Source organism: Archocentrus centrarchus, chromosome 14 (genome assembly GCF_007364275.1).
Source record: "Archocentrus centrarchus isolate MPI-CPG fArcCen1 chromosome 14, fArcCen1, whole genome shotgun sequence".
Taxonomy (NCBI): domain Eukaryota; kingdom Metazoa; phylum Chordata; class Actinopteri; order Cichliformes; family Cichlidae; genus Archocentrus; species Archocentrus centrarchus.
In genome coordinates this window covers 26402734-26422446 of record NC_044359.1, presented here as the reverse complement: position 1 = coordinate 26422446, position 19713 = coordinate 26402734, and the positions used below count along the sequence as shown (strand labels likewise).

Below are 19713 nucleotides of genomic sequence, written 5' to 3'. Positions count from 1 at the left end.
GAAATTTACCCTCAGTTTCCTGTTTTAAGTGACAAGAATGGCACCTCGTGTGGTCTGCTGCTGTAGCCCATCTGTTTCAAGGTTCAGCGTGTCATCAGCGATGGTCTTCTGCATACCTTGGTTGTAACGAGTGCTGTCTTAACGGCTTGAAGCAGCCTGGCCATTCTCTAACATCAGCAAGGCATTTTTGCACAGAACTGCTGCTCACTGCAAACCCTGTGTGGGAAAATCTCAGTAAATCATCAGTTTCTGAAATACTCAAACCAGCTCATCCCATCAACCTTGTTCCTCATCGACACAATAACAAATCCAATAGTTATTCCATTACTGATATGTTTGATACATACAGTCAGAGGTATAGCTAGTGTAGTTCAGCCCTTTGAAAGTGACGTTTTAGTCTGTTTTGGTATTCTGGGTTTTTACTAGTCAAACATTTTGCTGTTATTGTGCACAAATTTCACTCTGGCTCCACAGCAAAAGCTGAAAGTCACAGGCAGCACCTGAAACCAGTGATGTACCATCACAGATTGTCAGACATTAAAGAGCGAACATCCTGCAGCGTTAAATCCATTGAGTACAGGGGAAAGCTGTCTAAGTCATTCCTCTGATTTTCTCCGTTTTCTTTCTTTTCTGCATTCCCAACAGCAGGGTGTGTGGATTTCTGAGGGATCCGTCTCTCTGTTTTCTGACTTTGAGTGAAAAGCTTGATCTCTTTCTTGACTGCGTCAAAGGAACACGGAAGGAGCCGGCTCAACGTGCAATTCAGGTCTCCAGGTATGCTGAGTTTACCGGATCATCTGCATCGTACAAAAACACAGACCCACTTCCCCTTTGTCTGTCCTCAGCTACCAACTAGTACAACAGGTGCAGAAATCTGTGAACTGTAGCTGACTTTAATTTGTCTGCCCAGAAGGTCAAAGGTCATTTTCATTTCATTTAGCTGTACCATTAGAGATAAAAGGAAGCGACTCGGATGAAGGGTGGAGGCTGATTTGGTCATCATTTAGTAAAGGCTTCTATTAATAAGCAAATGCAGCCTAAATTGCCCGGAGGTGTTTCACAGTGGCTGCCGAACTACTTGGGCTTTAAAATCAGCAAGTTTCCTTCGTCTTCCAAAAGCGGCTCTGGAAATAAGCTCAGCTGAGCGGTGTGCTCATTTACCACTTTAACTCATATTCGTCTATCATAAGCAGTGACCCTGTTGAAGCCCCCCCCCGTCAACGGCGCGCCTGTTCCAAAATAGACGGCACCCACCCTGCACCCATCCATCCATCCACCCCCCCCTCCCTCTCTCCCTCCCCTCTCTCTCCTGCTCTGCCCCGGTATCTCCCCTCTCTTTCCCTGCCGAAGAGCGTAACGCAGTTTTCCAGCGCTCTCCTCACAAAGTCCGCACTGACTCCGGGACAGCGGACCGCAAGGAATATAAGTCAAAGGAATAAAGGCAGCAGAGGGAGGAGGAGGAGGAGTAGTCCAAACGACAGGAACAGCGAGTGTTGTCCAGGGAAGAGGGGTCTCCCCAAAACCTGAGGTGAGAATGTGTTTCCTAATATGTGTGTCGGTGTCTGTGCTGCAGTGGGGTAATAGGTGCGCCAGCTTCTTTACTGCGCAGCTGGAGAGGAATGAGCGCGTCCTTACCTTTGGAAATACTAAAGAAAATAGAGCTGGTACATTGTGACTGTGCACTTTCTCCCCCGATCCGTGACAGCAGAACTGAAGTCGTGCATACAGAAGCAGCTGCGGGCTACTTTAAGGAGCACTTTGACTACATGACTGACCTCCCCCTTTCTGTCGCCCTCTCTCTCACCTCCTGCGCCCCTCACAGCCCATGTTCCCGTGTTTCATGTGTTTTTGTACAGGCTGCGCGCAATGACAGTTCAGATTCACAGTCAGTTAATTCGCGATAAAACGACGCGGGGTGCGGGGCCTTCTTTCTGGGACTATTTGGGATCAGGTGGGAGGAGCGGCTGGCCCGGGTGGGACAGTGCAGTTTGTCATGTCTATATTAGGAAAGTGGCAGTGTCATTCTTTCGCTGTCTAGATTCTCCAGGGCCGTGCCATGCGCGGTAGAGCATGCCCATCTCATTAACCTGAGGTGGAATTAATGGAGCTTATCAGAGGTTTTTAAACGTCTTCAGGTTTAATATGCGCATCCCCCTAAACAGGTATAGAGTGGAAAAACAAAAATGTTAAAAATTAGCACTATAAACAAAAATATATGTGGGCGTGGTTAAGGTGTTTAATGCCCCACTGTTGGCCCTGCTGAAGTGGCCACTGGAATGTGACTCTCCGTGATGAAGACCTCCCAGGAGCTTCACCCCCTTCGTCTCTCTGATTTAGCGACGTATTCCAGTCTCTGAGTCAAGTTTGGGCTGAATGTGATATACAGTGAAAGTCAGACATCATCCAGCAGTCATCATCATCACCCACAAGGTTTTATTTGAAATGTGAAAACTTGGTTTAATATAATCCTGTAAACACACAGAATAACTGCATTAATCAGATCTTAGGGGGTTCGATGCAGACCTACTTTTAGAGCAGGGCTTTCAGTTTTAGCCTTACATAAGCCAGTGGAGTCTGCAAGTATGTTAGGTGTGTTTGAATCTGCATATTCTCACAGGAATCGTGTGACTGATCTGCTGGGCCGTGACACTGTATTTGTCAAGTTCTCCCCCGCCTTTTATCTGTTCGCTGCGTCTTAGTGTTTGTCTTTGATGCTTGGCTGTCACATAGTGTTTGGTGGGACAATCACCTATTAATATCTACAGTAATGGCAGGCACTGTTACAGAATATCCCCTGTGTTTTTGGAGGATTACAGTCCTGCTGGCCTTCTGCCTGCGACAGCCACAGGATAGCAAACTGTCAGTCAGCAACCAGCCTAAGATCGCATTACAGAATACATCATCATTTAGAGGAGAAGAAAACAGTGTTGATCAGAGCAGTTCGAATATTTATTAAGAAATACGCAACACTGAGGTTATTGTAGGGCTGATTAGAATGTACTGAGTTGGCTTCACTTTAAAAAAGCATGCAAACTCATTAACTTGAGGTGGCAAGTTGGAATAATTTTATTTATTTGTTTTTTTTCTTGTTCAGCATACATATAGTACTAACACACACAGCAGATAAGTCATGTGAACTTTGTGTACTGTAGCAAAGTCAGTGAGCTCTACTTACTTTTAGATTGAATACACTTATTCATTTTTGACTAGTTGCTTGGAAATTGTCATGAAAAGAAAATTAAACGCATACAAAAGCACCACAGAATTTTTGTACTACCCAATTATGGGAATGGTCCACACACAGAAATCCATTCGTTCATTTTCTTAACTGTGTATTCAATTCAGGATGGAAGGGGAGCTGGAGCCTATTCCAGCTGTCACAGGGCAAGACACCCAGGCAAATACCAATGCTAATACAGAGAGACAGACAACCTTCCACACTCACATTCACACCTATGACCTATTTAGGATCACCAGTTACCCTGACATGCATGTGTTTGTCTGTCTGTGAGGCGACAGTCAGAAAATCCAGTTCATATTCTTAAAGGAAACAAATATGCAGGTAAAAGCACAGAAAAAGTGGGAGTAAATGGGGAAAAAAACTACTATTAATTAAGTTTAATAAGTTTGCAGTTACAGTGGGAAAGAACAGTCAGTGAGCTTGTGTGAGTCAGGGCCCTGCTGCTGTGCCGATGCCTAACCATGGTTGGGAATGATTAGGAGTGCAATACAAAACAAATAATGATATCAAGATAGAGCTTTCCATGAATCCATCTGTCCATTTTCTTACAGTCTATTGCCTTAGGAGCGTATCACAGCCATCACAGGGCAAGAGGTGTGGTGGGGTACAATCTGAGCAGTCTATCGAGGGGCTAACACTCTCAGTCCTGAGTCACTTTTACCATGTCAAAGCCTGTATTAATGTTTGATCTGTTTGATACTTTGAATGAATACAATAAATACCAAAAAGAAGTAAATTTGTAATTTTCAACATTGAAAACAGCAAAATCAGCATAAATATATATTACAGTAAAAATCAAGCATTAAGTGGGCAGTTATATAAACTCTTGAAAGTACACATTAAACTTGCAGACCAAAGAGCACTGTAATTAATAATTAACACATTACATTTCTTCTTTCTTGTAGGAGATCAGATTAAACTTTGTTTCTAAAAGTCCCTTTTTGTGAGACATCTTTTCAGAAGAAAGCGCCTGAGTATCAGTCCCTAAATCATTAATGCACAGTAGCATGTACACCAACTGTCATCAAACTCTTTAGAAATCTCTTTATTTTTTTATGCCCCTCCTCTCCTTCCTTTATTTTTATCTAAACTTTTCCATCATGCTCTCCAGTCTCTAATTCTTCTTCATTTTTTTCATCTGCCCTCTGCTTTCCTCAGCCATGAGTCGCAGCATCGTGCGGCAGAGTAAGTTTCGTCATGTCTTTGGCCAGACGGTCAAGGCTGAGCAGGGTTACGATGACATTCGTGTGTCCAAGGTGACATGGGACAGCTCCTTCTGCGCCGTCAATCCAAAGTTCTTGGCAGTCATCATTGAATCCAGTGGAGGAGGAGCATTTCTGGTCCTGCCCCTCTCTAAGGTCAGTAAAGGTCGGGGGGGGTGAGAGGGTAGGGGGTAAGTTTTTTAAGTTTTTCATGTTTGAATCAATTTGCAATAGACCGGTGTTCCAATAAATCACAGTAAAAATGAATAGTGCATCATTCGCGTCTCCATATGATGCAGAGTGAATGTCTGTTAGGGTGTAAATGAAAGTGTGACAGTAATAAGCTCTGCTGAATGATTTGTAGGCACACTAGCAGCATGACGCTACATGTCTCATGCTGGTCCGCTGGAATATCTACATCTACATATCTGTCTATATCCATGATCTCCATTAGGTGGACCCTGACTGATCATCCAGCTATTTCTATTTCTGTCGAGCTATTTATGGTTTTTGAACTGTTTGAATAAGAAGGATTTGTGTGCATGTTGTGAGCAGTTGTGCATTTTCAAATTGTGCTTTTATGGCATTTTTGTTGGTATGTCTGAAACATCTCTCACTGTCCAGCAGAGGTCGCGGGACTGTTTTTGCTCTATACAAGGAACAAGAGAAAGAGAAGTTCGGTTTGAGGTGGTTTTTTTGTACATCAGTGTCCATGAACTGACATTATTCACTCCAACACGATCATGAAAGCAGCACCAAAATGAGATTGTTTTGTTAAAAGTCCAGTATAAAACTTCTATACCAGGAAAAATGCCCTTCCAATAAACACTATCCTTATAAAACACTTTTTAACCTGATATGCACAGAACATATAAGGTTAATAACACATGCATTCATTTCTCAACATTCTTGAAGCACAGTGATCAGAGGTGGACTTTCATCCAGAGGTTTGTGTCTCAGTAAGTGAATGTCCTGCAGTTTTTAGCTATGGTTAGCCACAGAAGTGTTGATCATCCATGTCAAAGCTTTGGGCAAATTTCTGTGTGCTGAGGTCCAGTAATTCCTTTTCTTAGCCATGGTGCTAACAGTGTAGTGGCTGCAGCAATTTGCACAGTTTTAAGGTTCATGAAGGCACAAACAACAATTTATTTAGCAAAACTTTAGCATGACTTCCTTCTACTAACAGAGGCCCTAGTAACTGCTGTCAGGAGTTGTGTTGGAAAAAACTTTTGGAAGTTCCTGGAGCCTTGTAATGACGACAACACTGATTTAAAGTTGACACCAGAAATGTTCTTAAGTTGTGTGAATATCTTCCGGGGGGGGGAGATTATCACACAACAAGATTATCACTGTAAAAGTGATCCTGATATCGATTAGTGATAATGTGTAATTCACTTTCACAGCTGAGATATCTAAATATACGGAGATTTTTGCCCAGCGTGATGTAAAATCCACCTTTAATTTAATGTGACTGCACTTCACGTTGGAGCTCAGCGAATAATGGCTGACACGGCTGTAATAAGACTGAAGAAATGAAGCTGACCTGCCCTGTGAGATGTCTCCAGCTTGTCCAGCGTTACAAGAACAAGTTAACATTCTCTAGTCCAAAAATTTATAGAAAAATTACCAATATTTGCACTTTATGAAATAAGCCTATGCAAGGATTAGTGTTATAACTTGACTAAAAAGGGTCGAATGAGATTAAAAAAAAAAAAAAAAGGCAGTATGTGGGTGTAACAAGGTCATCTTCACTGGGATTCTTCAGCACTTCAGAGGTGCTAATTAATGAAAAAGAGCAGCAGGACTCAAAGTCATGCAGAGGTTTTTTTTTTTTTTTGAGGCACTGAGAAATGGACGTGATTATTTACTGGAGTCATGGTGAACAGATGCGCTATTAATACACACCAATGTGCTCTCCATCCTCCTCCTCCCCCCTCAGGGTCCCCAACGGGCCACAAGAAAAACTCCCCTTTCAACGCCTCGTCACTCCGCTATAAATACACCCCTCTTGGAGTGTGTGTGTGTGTGTGTGTGTGTGTGTGTGTGTGTGTGTGTGTGTGTGTGTGTGTGTGTGTGTGTGTGTGGGTGTGTGTGTGTGTAAGGAGTTATATCTAAAAGCTGTTACACATGTTCACATGTTAGGAACCATAAGAACAGGAAAATATGGAGTCATTGTGGGGGGGGTTGTTTGCATAGTCTCAAAATATCTGCTTTTGAGACAAGTTTCAAAAGGTTCTTACTGCCACATTTGGTTTAGAGAAAAATGTTTGAGTGCATTATATACTCGTTCTCAAATGGTCCCCGTTTCCTGTCTATATTAGCTTAAAAGTAGGATATAATACTTAAAGTGTGTTCTTAAGCCTGTAAATAATAGCTGACCAAATATATCTAATTAAATCTCACTCATATGCAGTCATGTAAAGAATAACGTGCACCCTCTTTCAATTGTAAGGTTTTATGTATCAGGACATATTAAAATTACTTGGTCCGTAGCAGGTCTTAAAATAATTTAAATTCAACCTCAGATGAACAACAGCACATGACATTACTAATTTAACAAAAAACTAAGCCACAAATGCAGAAGCAGTGTGTGAAAACCTAAGTGCAGCCTTACTGGAGGTTAATAGATCATCAGCAAGTGTGAGCACCTCTGTAAAAGCAGGCATTTTGGCAGTTTGCTGGTCTGGAGCATTCAGGTGTCTCTTAACACAATGCTGAGGAGTAAAGACATCAGCTGTGATGTTGGAGAAGCAATTGTTGCTGCCCATCAATCTGGGAAGGGTTTATAAGACCATTTCCGAACAATGTGAAGTCCATCATTCTACAGTGAGAAAAATTATTAACAAGCAACCAACATTCAAGACAGTTGCCAATTTTCCCAAGAGTGGGAATCCCAGCAAATTCACCCCAAGGTCAGACCGTGCAGTGCTCAGAGAAACTGCAAAAACCCCCAAGCTTGTCAAGCACTGTGGTGGAGGGGTGATAATTTGGGCTTGTTTTGCAGTCACGAGACCTGGGCACCTTGCAGTCATTGAGTGGACCATGAACTCCTCTGTGTACCAAAGTATTCTAGAGTCAAATGTGAGGCCATCTAGCTAAAACTTCCTGAAAGTGGGTCGTGCAACAGGACAATGATCCGAAGCACAGCAGCAAATCTCCAACAGAATGGCTGAAAAGAAAAGAATAAAGGTGCTACAATGCCTCAAAATCCAGACCTCAACCTGCATTTTTCAAAAATGAAAACCAACTAATAGTGAACATCAACAGTACCTATTCATGAAAACTGACAATCTTCCATAGCTATTAAAATGCAGTTTATGGTAATATTTACTATATCCAAGCTCAAGAGTGGACATTAAATGTAATTATTCTGCACCTTTTGTACTGAAGTTTGACAGTTTCCACTGCTGTTCTTTTGACATGATTACAAGAAATGAATGAATCTTGAATATTAATGATGACCTGTTATACAAGCACAGTCATAATTCAGTCCTCTGTGTTGCAGACAGGTCGTGTGGATAAGAACTACCCACTGGTGATCGGTCACTCTGGACCCGTCCTTGATATCGACTGGTGCCCTCATGACGACAATATCCTGGCCAGCTGTTCCGAGGACTGCACTGCAATGGTACTGTGTGTGTGTGTGTGTGTGTGTGTGTGTGTGTGTGTGTGTGTGTGTGTGTGTGTGTGTGGGAGAGACAACTTGCAGATGCATGTGGAGGAGTTTGTTATTCAGTGACTCAGATAACAGTCACAGAGGTCTTTACAGCTTGAGTTTGTCACGTCTTCCTGCCTCTTAAATGAACAAGTTAAGAGAATCAGTCGACACGTCAGCGTGTCTACCTGTCTGATTCTCCACCCACCTGCTCTGCGTCATCTCTATCTTTCTCCATCAGGCGTCAGGCTGATCAAAGTCTGCCTTCTGTCTGCAGCTAGCCTCACTGCTGTAATGCAGCTACAAACCTGTGTCTTTCACAATATGACATCTTCCTCATACCCTGTTTTTCTGCTCATTGTTTCTTTTCTGCGCCCACGTCAAATATTTTAATATCCTATCATCATATCTGGTAAACATCTCTGGAGGTTAAGCATGCGGGAAATGTAAATAAGAAATGTGGACAGCAGCTGAAGTAATCAGCATCTGCGACCATGCCCAGCTCCATCTGAAGCTGATCATCTCACACCAACAGGAAGTAGTCTGTTAAAATCAGGTTGCCTTACAGATTATATGCACTGCCTTTTGCTTGGACAGCACATATTGCTGAGGGGTTTGTAAACACTCTTTGTGGCCCTTCCTTAATATTGTTGTTGTTGCTGAGTTTTGGACTGCATAAGCTCCGAGAGTTTATTCAGAGGTCTTTGTGATACACTGCAGATGTTTCATGACTGAGTTCAGACAGCAGAGGTCACTGTGAGGTCTTAATATTTATTCTGCCATGGTGCTGCCTGTTAGGAAAGTACTGGATTTGAAACTAAAGTTCATTATCCTTAAAGCCCACTACAGCAGCTTGATCTTTATGTTAGAATTCACTTAAATTTTTTTTTTTCATGTGGCATTTTGTGTGTCACAGCTACTTTTCCAAGTCTGTGTGAACCCAAACTAAGTGATGCTAATATGATTCTACATAATACTTATTTTGCAGTCCTTGTTCTGAGGTTGATCCAGATATAACCAGGCTGCAGCTGTCTGGATAAGATTAGTTACTGTTACCAAAATCACTGTTGTGTCTGCAAAATTCCCCGGACCATAGTGTTTCCTTGCCGAGTTGTGGTAAGACAAAGTTTTAAACTGTTATTTCTGGGAACAGTTGGAAAACTGATAACCTATCCTATAAGGGCATATCACTTTTTCTTTTTTTTCCTGGAGAAATCTATACTAGAAAAAGTCAGTGATGACTTACAGTGATGTAAAGAACACAAGCTCTCCAAAAGCAGGAGATGAGAACCAGGTTTAGTGTTCAGGATGTAACTGTGTGATGAGTTGCTCCACTGACACAAGAAGGGCAAATGTGTCACAAAACTGTGACAACGCAGCGGGTAATTTTGGGGTGATCCTGATTTGGACTGCAGCTAGGAATTATTTTTGGTCATTGATGTGGAAATTATTGATAAGTTGTTTGAGCTGTTCATCACAGATTCCCTGAGCTCAAGGTGACCTCTTCTGATGTCCTGTTTTGTCCAGTCAGCAATAAAAAACAAATGCATTCCCATTTCAGCTACATAAATCTGAGAAAAACCTCTTACTGAAGGAATAAGAGCATTCAGTTTTTGATTTCTAATTTGGCAGCAAATTGTTTATGTAAATAGCTGCAGAAGCTTTTTGACCCATAAATCATTTAGCCACATGTTTCAGCTCAAATCTACTGCACGAAGATTTAAATAAACAAAGAAAGTAACTAATGAGATGACAGTGTTTATTAATAACCACTCAGATTGTGTTTAGCCTCATCTGACTGCAGCCTTTAATAAAATACTATAATTTGAACAATACAGTCACAGGTTTGCCGGGACTCTGTGAAGTCCAGGAGATCTCCTGTATAATAGTGATACATGTGCCCTTTACACCATTTTCTGGATTGTATAATCACAGCACGTCTCAGCATGTGTGCATCAGCACAGTTGTCACCGAGGCCAAAGTCGCCCACTTGTTCATAGTGACATTGCAGGGATTTTTGTGCGATCGAGTGATTGAGTGTGGGCTTCTCTTGTGGCAGCAGCTGCTTGGATGCTGTTTGAGTGCTGTGTGTTTGCCTCTATGACTTCATGTACGCCCTTTGCTTGTGTCCAGCACGCAGACAGACGTGTGCAGCTGCTGTGAACTGTGATGTCAGTCTGTTAAGTTCACAGAGACTCATCATTGTGTCATCGCTGAGGCTCGTTAGAGCGTGTTTATGCGTGCGTGAGTGTGAGTCTGTGTTTGTGTGTGACTTCTTGAACATATGTGGATGAAGAATCAACAGCTGTGCATTCTGACAGCAGACTGAATGTACGCTGAGAATAATGCCTGATGTGTTGTGGTATGGACCTGTGTTCTCTCTGGGAAGTGTATAAAACAGAGTTAATAAAATAGTGACTGCTCATGTCCCGATGTGAAATAATACTTTTAAAATAAAGCATAGATGACTGGAGAATTTAAGTTTTGTGACTCGGTAGCCCAGTGGTAAGAGTTTCAGCCACTTTTGAGCATGATAAAATTATATCTTATGTGTTGTTTCTGGAAATGTAATTATGGTTTAAACAGCCACTCACTCAATATTGTACCTGCACTTCGTCACCAAGTGAGAGATCTTCGGTACAGGAACCTTTTCTGAAGGTTCTGTTTCTAGTTCTAGTAGTAGTAATGATCAGTTATGTTTGGGCAGGCTTTGGTTAAGTGTGGTTAAATAGTCCACATGAAAAAAGATATGAGTCAATATATCTACCATCAGATATAGTCTGGCAACGGTTTAGCTTTTTGGAGGTTATCTGCATTCACTTCAACGTGGGGCTGCTAAAAACAATGGTGTATAATATTCAGTGTGCTGGAGCTGCACACAGGTGTGGACTTTATTAGTGGATTGTCACCTCAGTTATGAGGCGACATTATTATATCTCTGTAGTAACAGTCAACCTCCATTAGAGCTGCACAATAAATCTGTGGCAGTGTGCAAGGTTCAAAGGAAAAATAAAACTCTGATGTGTGAGTAAAAGTCGTATAAAGAAAAGAAACAAAGCAGAGTATTACAAGTAATACCAGCAGATCTGTTACTGATTCGCTACTGCAGCATGTTTTTATCTTTCTTTATCTTTTTCTTGAGATACAAGCAGAAATTTAATCACTCCATTAATGTGATCATCTACACTTTTTTGCATGAAAATTTTCATGCACTGTGACATAATGCTGAGGATTTTATTGCCTGTGTGTATGCACTTACAGAAATTGTGGGGTCACATTGATCCAGAAAGGCCAAATTCTCAGTGATTTTTAATAAGGTTTTTGGACAACTCATCACATTGGTGTCCTTGTCCTTTCCAGGTGTGGCAGATTCCAGATCACGCTTTGACCCGCCCCCTGTCGGACCCAGTGGTAGTCTTGGAGGGACACTCCAAACGAGTTGGCATCGTCAGCTGGCACCCCACCGCACGCAACATACTACTCACTGCAGGCAGGACACAGCAACACACAGCAACACACAAACCTCCAACGTCCTCTAATGTTTTCTTTCACAGTTTGAACCTGTGTGGCGGTAAATTAGAACAAAACAGTCATGAGCGGGATTTTAAATAAGATGTCTTTCTTTTCTTTCGACTCCATCATCCTCCAGGCAGTGATAACCTGATAATTATCTGGAACGTGGGGACAGGTGAACCCCTCATCTCCATGGACGACCACCCAGATCTCATCTACAGTGTCAGTTGGAACCGAAACGGCAGCTTGTTTTGTACCACCTGTAAGGACCGACGTCTGCGTGTCTGTGACCCCCGCAAGAGAGAAGTGGTGGCGGTGAGTGAGTAGAAAATACTAATGCATACAGTGCTGCTGTGAAATGGTATTTGCCCCCTTCCTGATTTATTATTTTTTTGGCATATTTGTCACACTTGCATGTTTCAGATTATCAAAGATTTCTCCATTTATGGATAATGGCTCTCACTGTGGTTCGCGGGAGTCCCAAAGCCTGATAGACGTCAGTGAATTTGTTTCTCATCTGTTGTTGAGTTTCTTTAGATCGTGGCATGATGTGTTGCTTTTTGAGAGCTTTTAGCCTGTTTTGTATTCTCTCGGGTTATCTTTGTCTAATATTAAAATTTGTTTGATGATCTGAAACATGCAAGCGTGACAATCAGGAAGGAGGCAAATACTTTTTCACAGCAATGTATATGTCTCATACAGGGTTATAATAGTTTTGGATTTTACATTATAGTTTAGTTTTAGTTAGTTTTTACTTTTTTTTCTCTAATTCAGTTAGTTTTAATTAGTTTTCAGAGTGGTTTTGCTCGTTTTTATTAGTTTTTATTTTTGGTTTTATGCTTAGTTTTAGTTAGTTTCAGTATTAGTTTTAGTATTTTCATACTTAATCAGGTACGCTTTAAAGATACCCTTTAAAGAAATAAATTCAGCAACCAACTGTTCACAGACAGCAGAACTACATGCTAAATGTGTGTAATATTAAGGACACACATGAACATCAACAGGGAGAAACTGCTAACAATATGAACTCCAAAACTCGATAAATTCTACAATAAACTCCCAATAAAGTTCAGCCTCAGGGCAGCAGATTAACAACAGCTACATGTGGTGTTTGACAAAAACAAACTCCTTGAAGGAGTCAAAGCTCAAATCCAGCTGCATCCTGATGTTCTCTCCACCTGATGCTGCTTCTGTTTTGGAGCTAGCTTGGTTAGATGCTCGCTGATTAGACTTGCAGGGTCTTTGCGGCCTATGTAGCCTACGGAAGTGTCCGACCTCATGTCCGCATTTATGCATGTATAGCTGGATTGCGTGTGTTAATTACCTTGTGGTTGTGTGCTGGGGGGTTTTTTTTGGTCCTTGCTCTTTGTGCTCAGTTTTTAGGGTGCAAACATATTTGTCCCTGTTTTTTCACTTTCTTCATTCCTTCACGTCCATTCCCATAGTTTCAGCAGCTCCCTCCCGGAATTTGCTGACATTTGTGAGTCCTTATATTGATGCTTTGATTATTAGTCCTGATTGTTATTATCTGACTGATAAAGTAGCCGGAAACGCAAAAGGACTAAACACAACGTTGTGGGCTGCGTTGACCCGACGAGTAGTCACGTTTCTCTGGAGGTGGAGGCCGGGTTGCCTTGTAGGATGAGAGCGGTTTCCGTAGCTGCCTTGTGTGCGCTTCTCAGGTCTACTTTGATGTTGGTGTTTTTTTTCCTGACTAAGAAGTGTTCCGTACATCATCCACAACATCATCCACAACAAGACACTCGCTGCTATCTGTGCTATCATAGTAAAAAAAAAAAAAAAAAAAAACACCACATGGGACTCTCTGAGGAGCAGCGCGGTGTGCGCACGCACGCACATGCGCACCCATTTGCCCGACGGCGTTCCGAGCTTAAACTCGGAGAGAGAAAAAAATGATTTCATATCAATCCACAAGACTTTTGAAAAAATAACAATATCTATAATTTCAGTTAGTTTTAGTTAGTTTTGTAAACTCACAATTCAGTTTTAGTTAGTTGTCGTTTCTTCCTTTTAATTTTAGTTTTTATTTATTTCAGTTAACGACAATGTTTTTTCAATTTCAGTTTTCGTTATTTCGTTCGTTTTCGTTAACTATAATAACCCTGGTCTCATAGTATAAAGTCACATAAAAGATCTGTGAAAATGTTTTTATTTTTTTAATTTATTTAGATTTATACTATGGCAGCACGGTAGCGTGGTGGTTAGCACTGTTGCCTCACAGCTAGAATGACATCTAGAAGGTCTAGGTTCGATTCCCGGGCCTCTCGCTGTGTGGAGTTTGCATATTCTCCCTGTGCCTGCGTGGGTTTCCTCCCACAGCCCAAAGAGATGCAGTTACTGGGGTTAGATTAATTGGTCATTCTAAATTGCCCATAGGTATGAATGGTTGTCTGTCTGTCTCTCTGTGTTGGCCCTGCAACAGGCTGCCTCTCACCCTATAGCAGTGGTTCTCAAATCCAGGCCTCGTGGCCCGGTGTCCTGCAGATTTTAGATGTGTCGCTGAGCCAACACACCTGAATCAAACATAGAAGTCATTAGCAGGACTCTGGAGAACTTGAGTGCATACTGAGGAGGTAATTCAGACATTTCATTCAGGTGTGTTGGATCAGAGACACATCTAAAATCTGCAGGACACCGGGCCACGAGGCCTGGATTTGAGAACCACTGCCCTATAGGAGCTGGGATAGGCTCCAGCACCCTCACACCCCTGAACAGGATAAGCGGAAGAGAATGAAAGGATGGATGGTTAGAATTATAATATACAAATTTTTTTTCTGTTCATGTTGTCCAATTATCATAGTAAAAATATTTTGGTCAATATATTTTTATGCCTTCTGGCATAAACGTTTTCAAGAATAATTTTAGCCCACTAGAATTGCATGACTTCAGGACACAGTGAGACACAAACCTTCATTAAACAAGGACAGACAGTTCACAGAGACAGACAATAATGATTTCACTTGGAATTTTTAGCTTTTAAATACATGTATTTACTAATGTCCGTTCCTCTGCTGACCAACAGGAACGTCTGGCTCCACATGAGGGGATCAGGCCAATGAGGGCCATCTTCACCAGAGATGGAAACATCTTCACCACAGGATTCACCAGGATGAGTCAGAGAGAGCTCGGCCTCTGGGACCCGGTAACAAACAATTACATTTCACACACTGTTGTGATGTAAGCTGCATAACAGAAGGTGTAAAAATATGTATACACAGAAAAATGTAGGTTTTCTTCACCGTTTTTAATTCTCCACAGACAAATTTTGAGGAGCCTATTGCACTTTTGGAGTTGGACACAAGTAATGGAGTATTGTTACCTTATTATGATGCAGATGCAAATATGGTCTACCTCTGTGGAAAGGTACAGAGACATTTTTTAATGGATTTTTTCATTTAATTGTAGATGTTTTTAGTAATGTTTTAACGTCTCACCTGTTTCTTGATTTATGTTTTAATGTGTTTTCTGTGTTTGTGTGTATGTAGGGGGACAGCAGTGTCCGTTATTTTGAGATCACAGAGGAACCACCGTATGTTCACTACCTCAACACCTTCAGCAGTAAGGAGCCCCAGAGAGGGATGGGCTTCATGCCCAAAAGAGGTGTTGATGTCAGCAAATGTGAGATTGCCAGGTAAGATCCTGATCTTGCAATAAGTTTAACTTGAGTGTAACTTAGCAGTGTTTATTAATCCAGTCTACATGTTTAAGTATCCTTGGGCAAGATGCTAAACCCTGTGTTGTGAATGCATCCACTGGTGTGTGAGTGTGAATATTAGAAAAGGCACTTAGGTATAGAAAAAAATGTGTGTGTGTGTGTGTGTGATTGGGTGACTGGGGCTTGTAGTAGTAGTAGTAGTAGTAAAGGTTCTTAGACTAGAAAAGCACTATAAAGGTCAATTTACTATAAAGTTTAATTTGAGCAGCTCAGGTATTCACTCAGACAGGCCACTGGTAATAGTTGATAGCAACATCATCCCACATCAGCTGGTGGCTCAGCTGATACCCTTTTGTGCATCCTACAGGCCAAGCTCACATAGAGTGAACTACTTTAAGCTGCTGCAGCCTGCTGATGCCTCTGCAAACCTCTGTGCAACCCACCTCCACCTCAGCTCCTCCTTGAACATCTCTGACATTAACTTTTCTCCGTCCTCTTTTCTCATCTTCTCAGGTTATACAAGCTGCTTGACAAGAAATGTGAGCCCATCACAATGACGGTGCCCAGGAAAGTAAGCCCTACTCACCCATCAAACATGGTCTCCATGCTCTGCTAAGCTTGACTTTGACAATGGTGCAAGATGGCATTTATAAAAGTACTTCATTCAAGTACAAGTTTAGTTCCTTTCACTTTATTTTGAAGCTATCAATCATATACTTTATAGAGACAGAAATACAAAACAATCAAACAGGATCTATAGATTATGATGCCTGATTTCAGGCTGCTTATGCTATACTATAGATTAATGATATGCAGCTTCTTTCTCATGTCTGATTGGCTTAGCTTAATCATGTGATCATATTGTGATGTGTGATTGGCTGAAATGGAGAAAGTGGGGATTCCCCATAGCTAGCAACTGACCTAGCTCACTGAACAGCTGGCAGTAGCTAGATAGTGAGAAACTGGGGAATCCCAAATTCCAAGGTGAAGAGCCAGTCTGTTTACAGGCTGCAGTCTTACTGATTCGCTTGTGATGCCAACTTCTGATTGGCTGATCTTTGGCTAACACGTTGGTCAGGGATGACTCATGGCCATAAATAGTACAGACTATGACTCATCATTGAGCAATATTAAAGCCATACCTACTGCTCAGCACTATTGCTCAAATGTAAAGAACATGGCTGCATTATGATTATAGTGATGTTACACATAATGCATTGATCTCAGCAGATGTAGTATGGGTGCATTAAGTAGTAATATCCCTGTACAGGCACGAGTATATGATGTGAAGTATGCATTATACCTGGGTTATTGTTATAGATTAAATAGATAAATAGACATTATGTAGTATACACCCATGTACAAGAGTACAGTTTGTACTAATTTGTTTTCCTTGAAAATTCTTTGTCTGTTCTAGCATGTGGTTACCAAAAAGTATTTGTAGAAATGTTAAAGATAATCACAGAAAATCTCTTACAGCATGTTTAAAACTGATTTCATTTGATGAGTATTGTTAATACTGAAAACATATTTTTGCTGGAACATGTATTATATCTTAATCCAAGCGTGATTAAAAGTATTTGGATAAAGGTTTAGGGCAAAGCCTTCAAATTAGGGGCAAAATAGTTTTGCAGAAGGTAATAAGGTGTCTGCTGAAGGGTTTTCTATTATGAAATGGGGCTGTAATGTTATCCAGACTTCTACATTTAGTTTATATTTTCATTACTCACAGGTGAATTTCCCCATCGCTGATGGGTCTTGTTACTTTACACAAATGTCTCTGTTGTCCCCCTCTCCTTTCCTCTTGCACAGTCGGACCTCTTTCAGGATGACCTGTACCCAGACACAGCAGGGCCTGAGCCTGCCATGGAACCTGAGGAGTGGCTGGATGGCCGAGATGAAGATCCCATCCTGGTGTCCATGAGGCAGGGCTACGTGCCGCCGAAGAGCCGAGAGCTCAAAGTGGTGAAGAAGAACGTGCTGGACTCCAGACCCACCACCCGACGCAGCATGTCCACTTTGGACACCAACAGCTTGCCGGTAAGCTCACTTAGTGCACATCCTGTGTGTGAACTACTTTTCAGCATTAATTAGCAGCATAATATTCCTACTAATCTGCATTCACATTATGGGCTCCCAAAGCCTGGTTTTGCTTCAGAGCTGCTGCATTTAATGCATTGATCTTTTATAGCTACATGTTGCACATTTCAATAATTTCTTTAGCTTTGCATCCATTAATCTGACTGTGCTATTACTTCTAAAAAAATCTGACTCTGTTTTTTAACCATTTTCTGCTTTTTTCCTCTTGTATTTCCACCTGCCCACAACCTTTTTTTTTCATAGCTTCCACCTGTTTTCATTGATTTCCTTCAGTCGTTCACCGTCCTTGACCTATTCTTTGAACTTTATCCTTAATTTCACCGTCTTATCCCAATCTTTTTTTCCTTTCTTATTCTTTCCCTTTTTTCCTTCTCCACACTTGTCTCTCCTCTTATCCTTTCCAGCCTGAGCTCCTTGAGAGGTTGCTGGAAGAGATTCAGAATCTGAAGGCCACAGTGTTGTCTCAGGAGAAGAGAATCTGTGACTTGGAGAATAAGCTTTCCCAGTACACCAATGGCACTGCCTGATGTGTATGTAAACATGTTCTGATAAACTGGTCTAAATTTACTGACAAGGAATCTTCTGAATGCTCGGTGAATGTGGACACACGACTGTTCGACAGATTTGAGCAAATTACATCCATACCTGTTCAGTGTTTGAGTCTATATAATCCTTATCTTCGCCTTACATTTAATTCTACAATTTTACAGTGTAGTCACAATTTTACAAAAAAGAGGGAGATGAGGCTTGAATGATAGTGCCGTAAGTTTGACTGTGTAAGTTGGGTTAAAGGATTGAAGTAAAGTGTTCATAGAAAAAAATGGCAAATATAGAAAACTGCAAGAGCAAGACGTACTGCCTGAATCTCTTAGTTTGGGTAATGTGTTTCGCCCCAAATTAACAAGCCTGTTTCAAATCTGCCCCCACACCCTCTCACTGCATGTGGAGTCACACTGGTCGCTTTGGAGGGTCTCATACATCAGAGGACATTTCCCCATCAAATACATCATCAGCTCCCAGAAAATGTGTCTGCATTCAGAAATTAAAACCACCATTTGTCATACTTTTCCCATGGAAGCTTGAGTCTGACACCAATTTAAAAAAAAAATGCCATCAGTTAGTCAAACAGTTTGGGTTATTATCTCAAAATTTTGACTTGCTTACTCAAATTTCTAAGAAAATAATTTGAAATTTATTTTACGACTCAAGTCAAGCTTTTGAGATGATAACCCCAAATTTTGACAAACTGGATTTTTTCAGTGTCATTCCCTTTATTTTACCTGGAAGTCCCACTGAGATCACAGTTTCTTTTACAGGAGAGATCTGGCCAAGATGACAGCCATACAAACCCAAAATATTTCAAAAATACTACAAATACAACATAAAGTATAAATCACCCATAACAAAATACATTAAAACATTTAAGTAAAACATCCACAAGTCCTCTTTCACTGCATTCATTATTATGCTTTAAAATTCACCAACAGATGGAGGCATGTTTAAATTATTCCATGTCCAGGGTGGATAGTAAGAAAATGCAGGAGTGGTGTGAGAGTGTCGGGGCCGGCTTGGAATAGGGCTGTAGTAATAAACATGCTTCCACCATCATTAAACACTCACCCATAACCAAAAAAGACAAACACCAAACAGACAGACATTTCAACCCCCCTGTGTCATAAATGACCAGTTTATTTAAATAATGCTCAGAAAGCGTTTCAACATGTAAATAGTGATAAAGGAAACAGGAGAAGAAAATGTAGCAAAATTGTGTAAAGGTTATACATTAGAAACATTATGACTACAATAAAAAGTGTTTGTTTTTTAAACTGCTTGACTCATTCATTTCTTTTTGGAACATTTCCCAGTTTATTTCCACCTCCAGATGTTCAGATGTGGAAGGATTTACAAAGCAAGCAGGTGTAACTCTCCCGAACGGCGCATGTGTGCAAACTGGAGATGAGCAGTCCAACTGACAGCATCGATTTCACTTCCCATTACAAGAGTTTGTTTTTCCTTTATTACTTTAATTTTGGTCATTTATATAATATTATAATTTCAAAGGAAAATTCACTCATCATCCCATCAGACCTCATACTGCTGATTTTCAGCCCAGTTCTTGTGTTATCTGGCATACCTCAGCCTTTTCTATCTCCCGTCTTTAATTTCTTAAGGACACATTGCACATGTTGGGATATGCCCCGTTTTTATCTAAATGCACTTCGGGTATCACCTCGTTTGTGCAAAAATCCTGTTTTATGCCTGTCAAACTCTGTTATCATTGGTATTTTTGGAGATTCAGGTAAAGAAACGTGAACAAAAAATTAAG

At 41.1% G+C, this 19713-nt stretch overlaps 1 protein-coding gene across 2 annotated transcripts; it reads left to right on the top strand.

The window, feature by feature from the left end:
* The first annotated feature begins 1346 nt into the window (after positions 1–1346).
* coro6 (coronin 6) lies at positions 1347–18065 on the top strand. Of its 2 annotated transcripts, none has more exons than XM_030746053.1 (11): positions 1347–1528; positions 4400–4599; positions 7949–8071; positions 11459–11588; positions 11748–11926; positions 14655–14774; positions 14891–14995; positions 15118–15263; positions 15801–15858; positions 17100–17327; positions 17792–18065. In XM_030746053.1, the coding sequence occupies exons 2-11, from the start codon at positions 4402–4404 to the stop codon at positions 17912–17914; spliced, it is 1410 nt and encodes a 469-aa protein (XP_030601913.1). In that variant the 5' UTR covers positions 1347–1528; positions 4400–4401; the 3' UTR covers positions 17915–18065. The 2 variants fall into 2 exon arrangements, with proteins under 2 accessions (XP_030601913.1, XP_030601914.1); XM_030746054.1 differs by having other exon boundaries at positions 17631–18065.
* The last annotated feature ends 1648 nt before the right edge of the window (positions 18066–19713 follow it).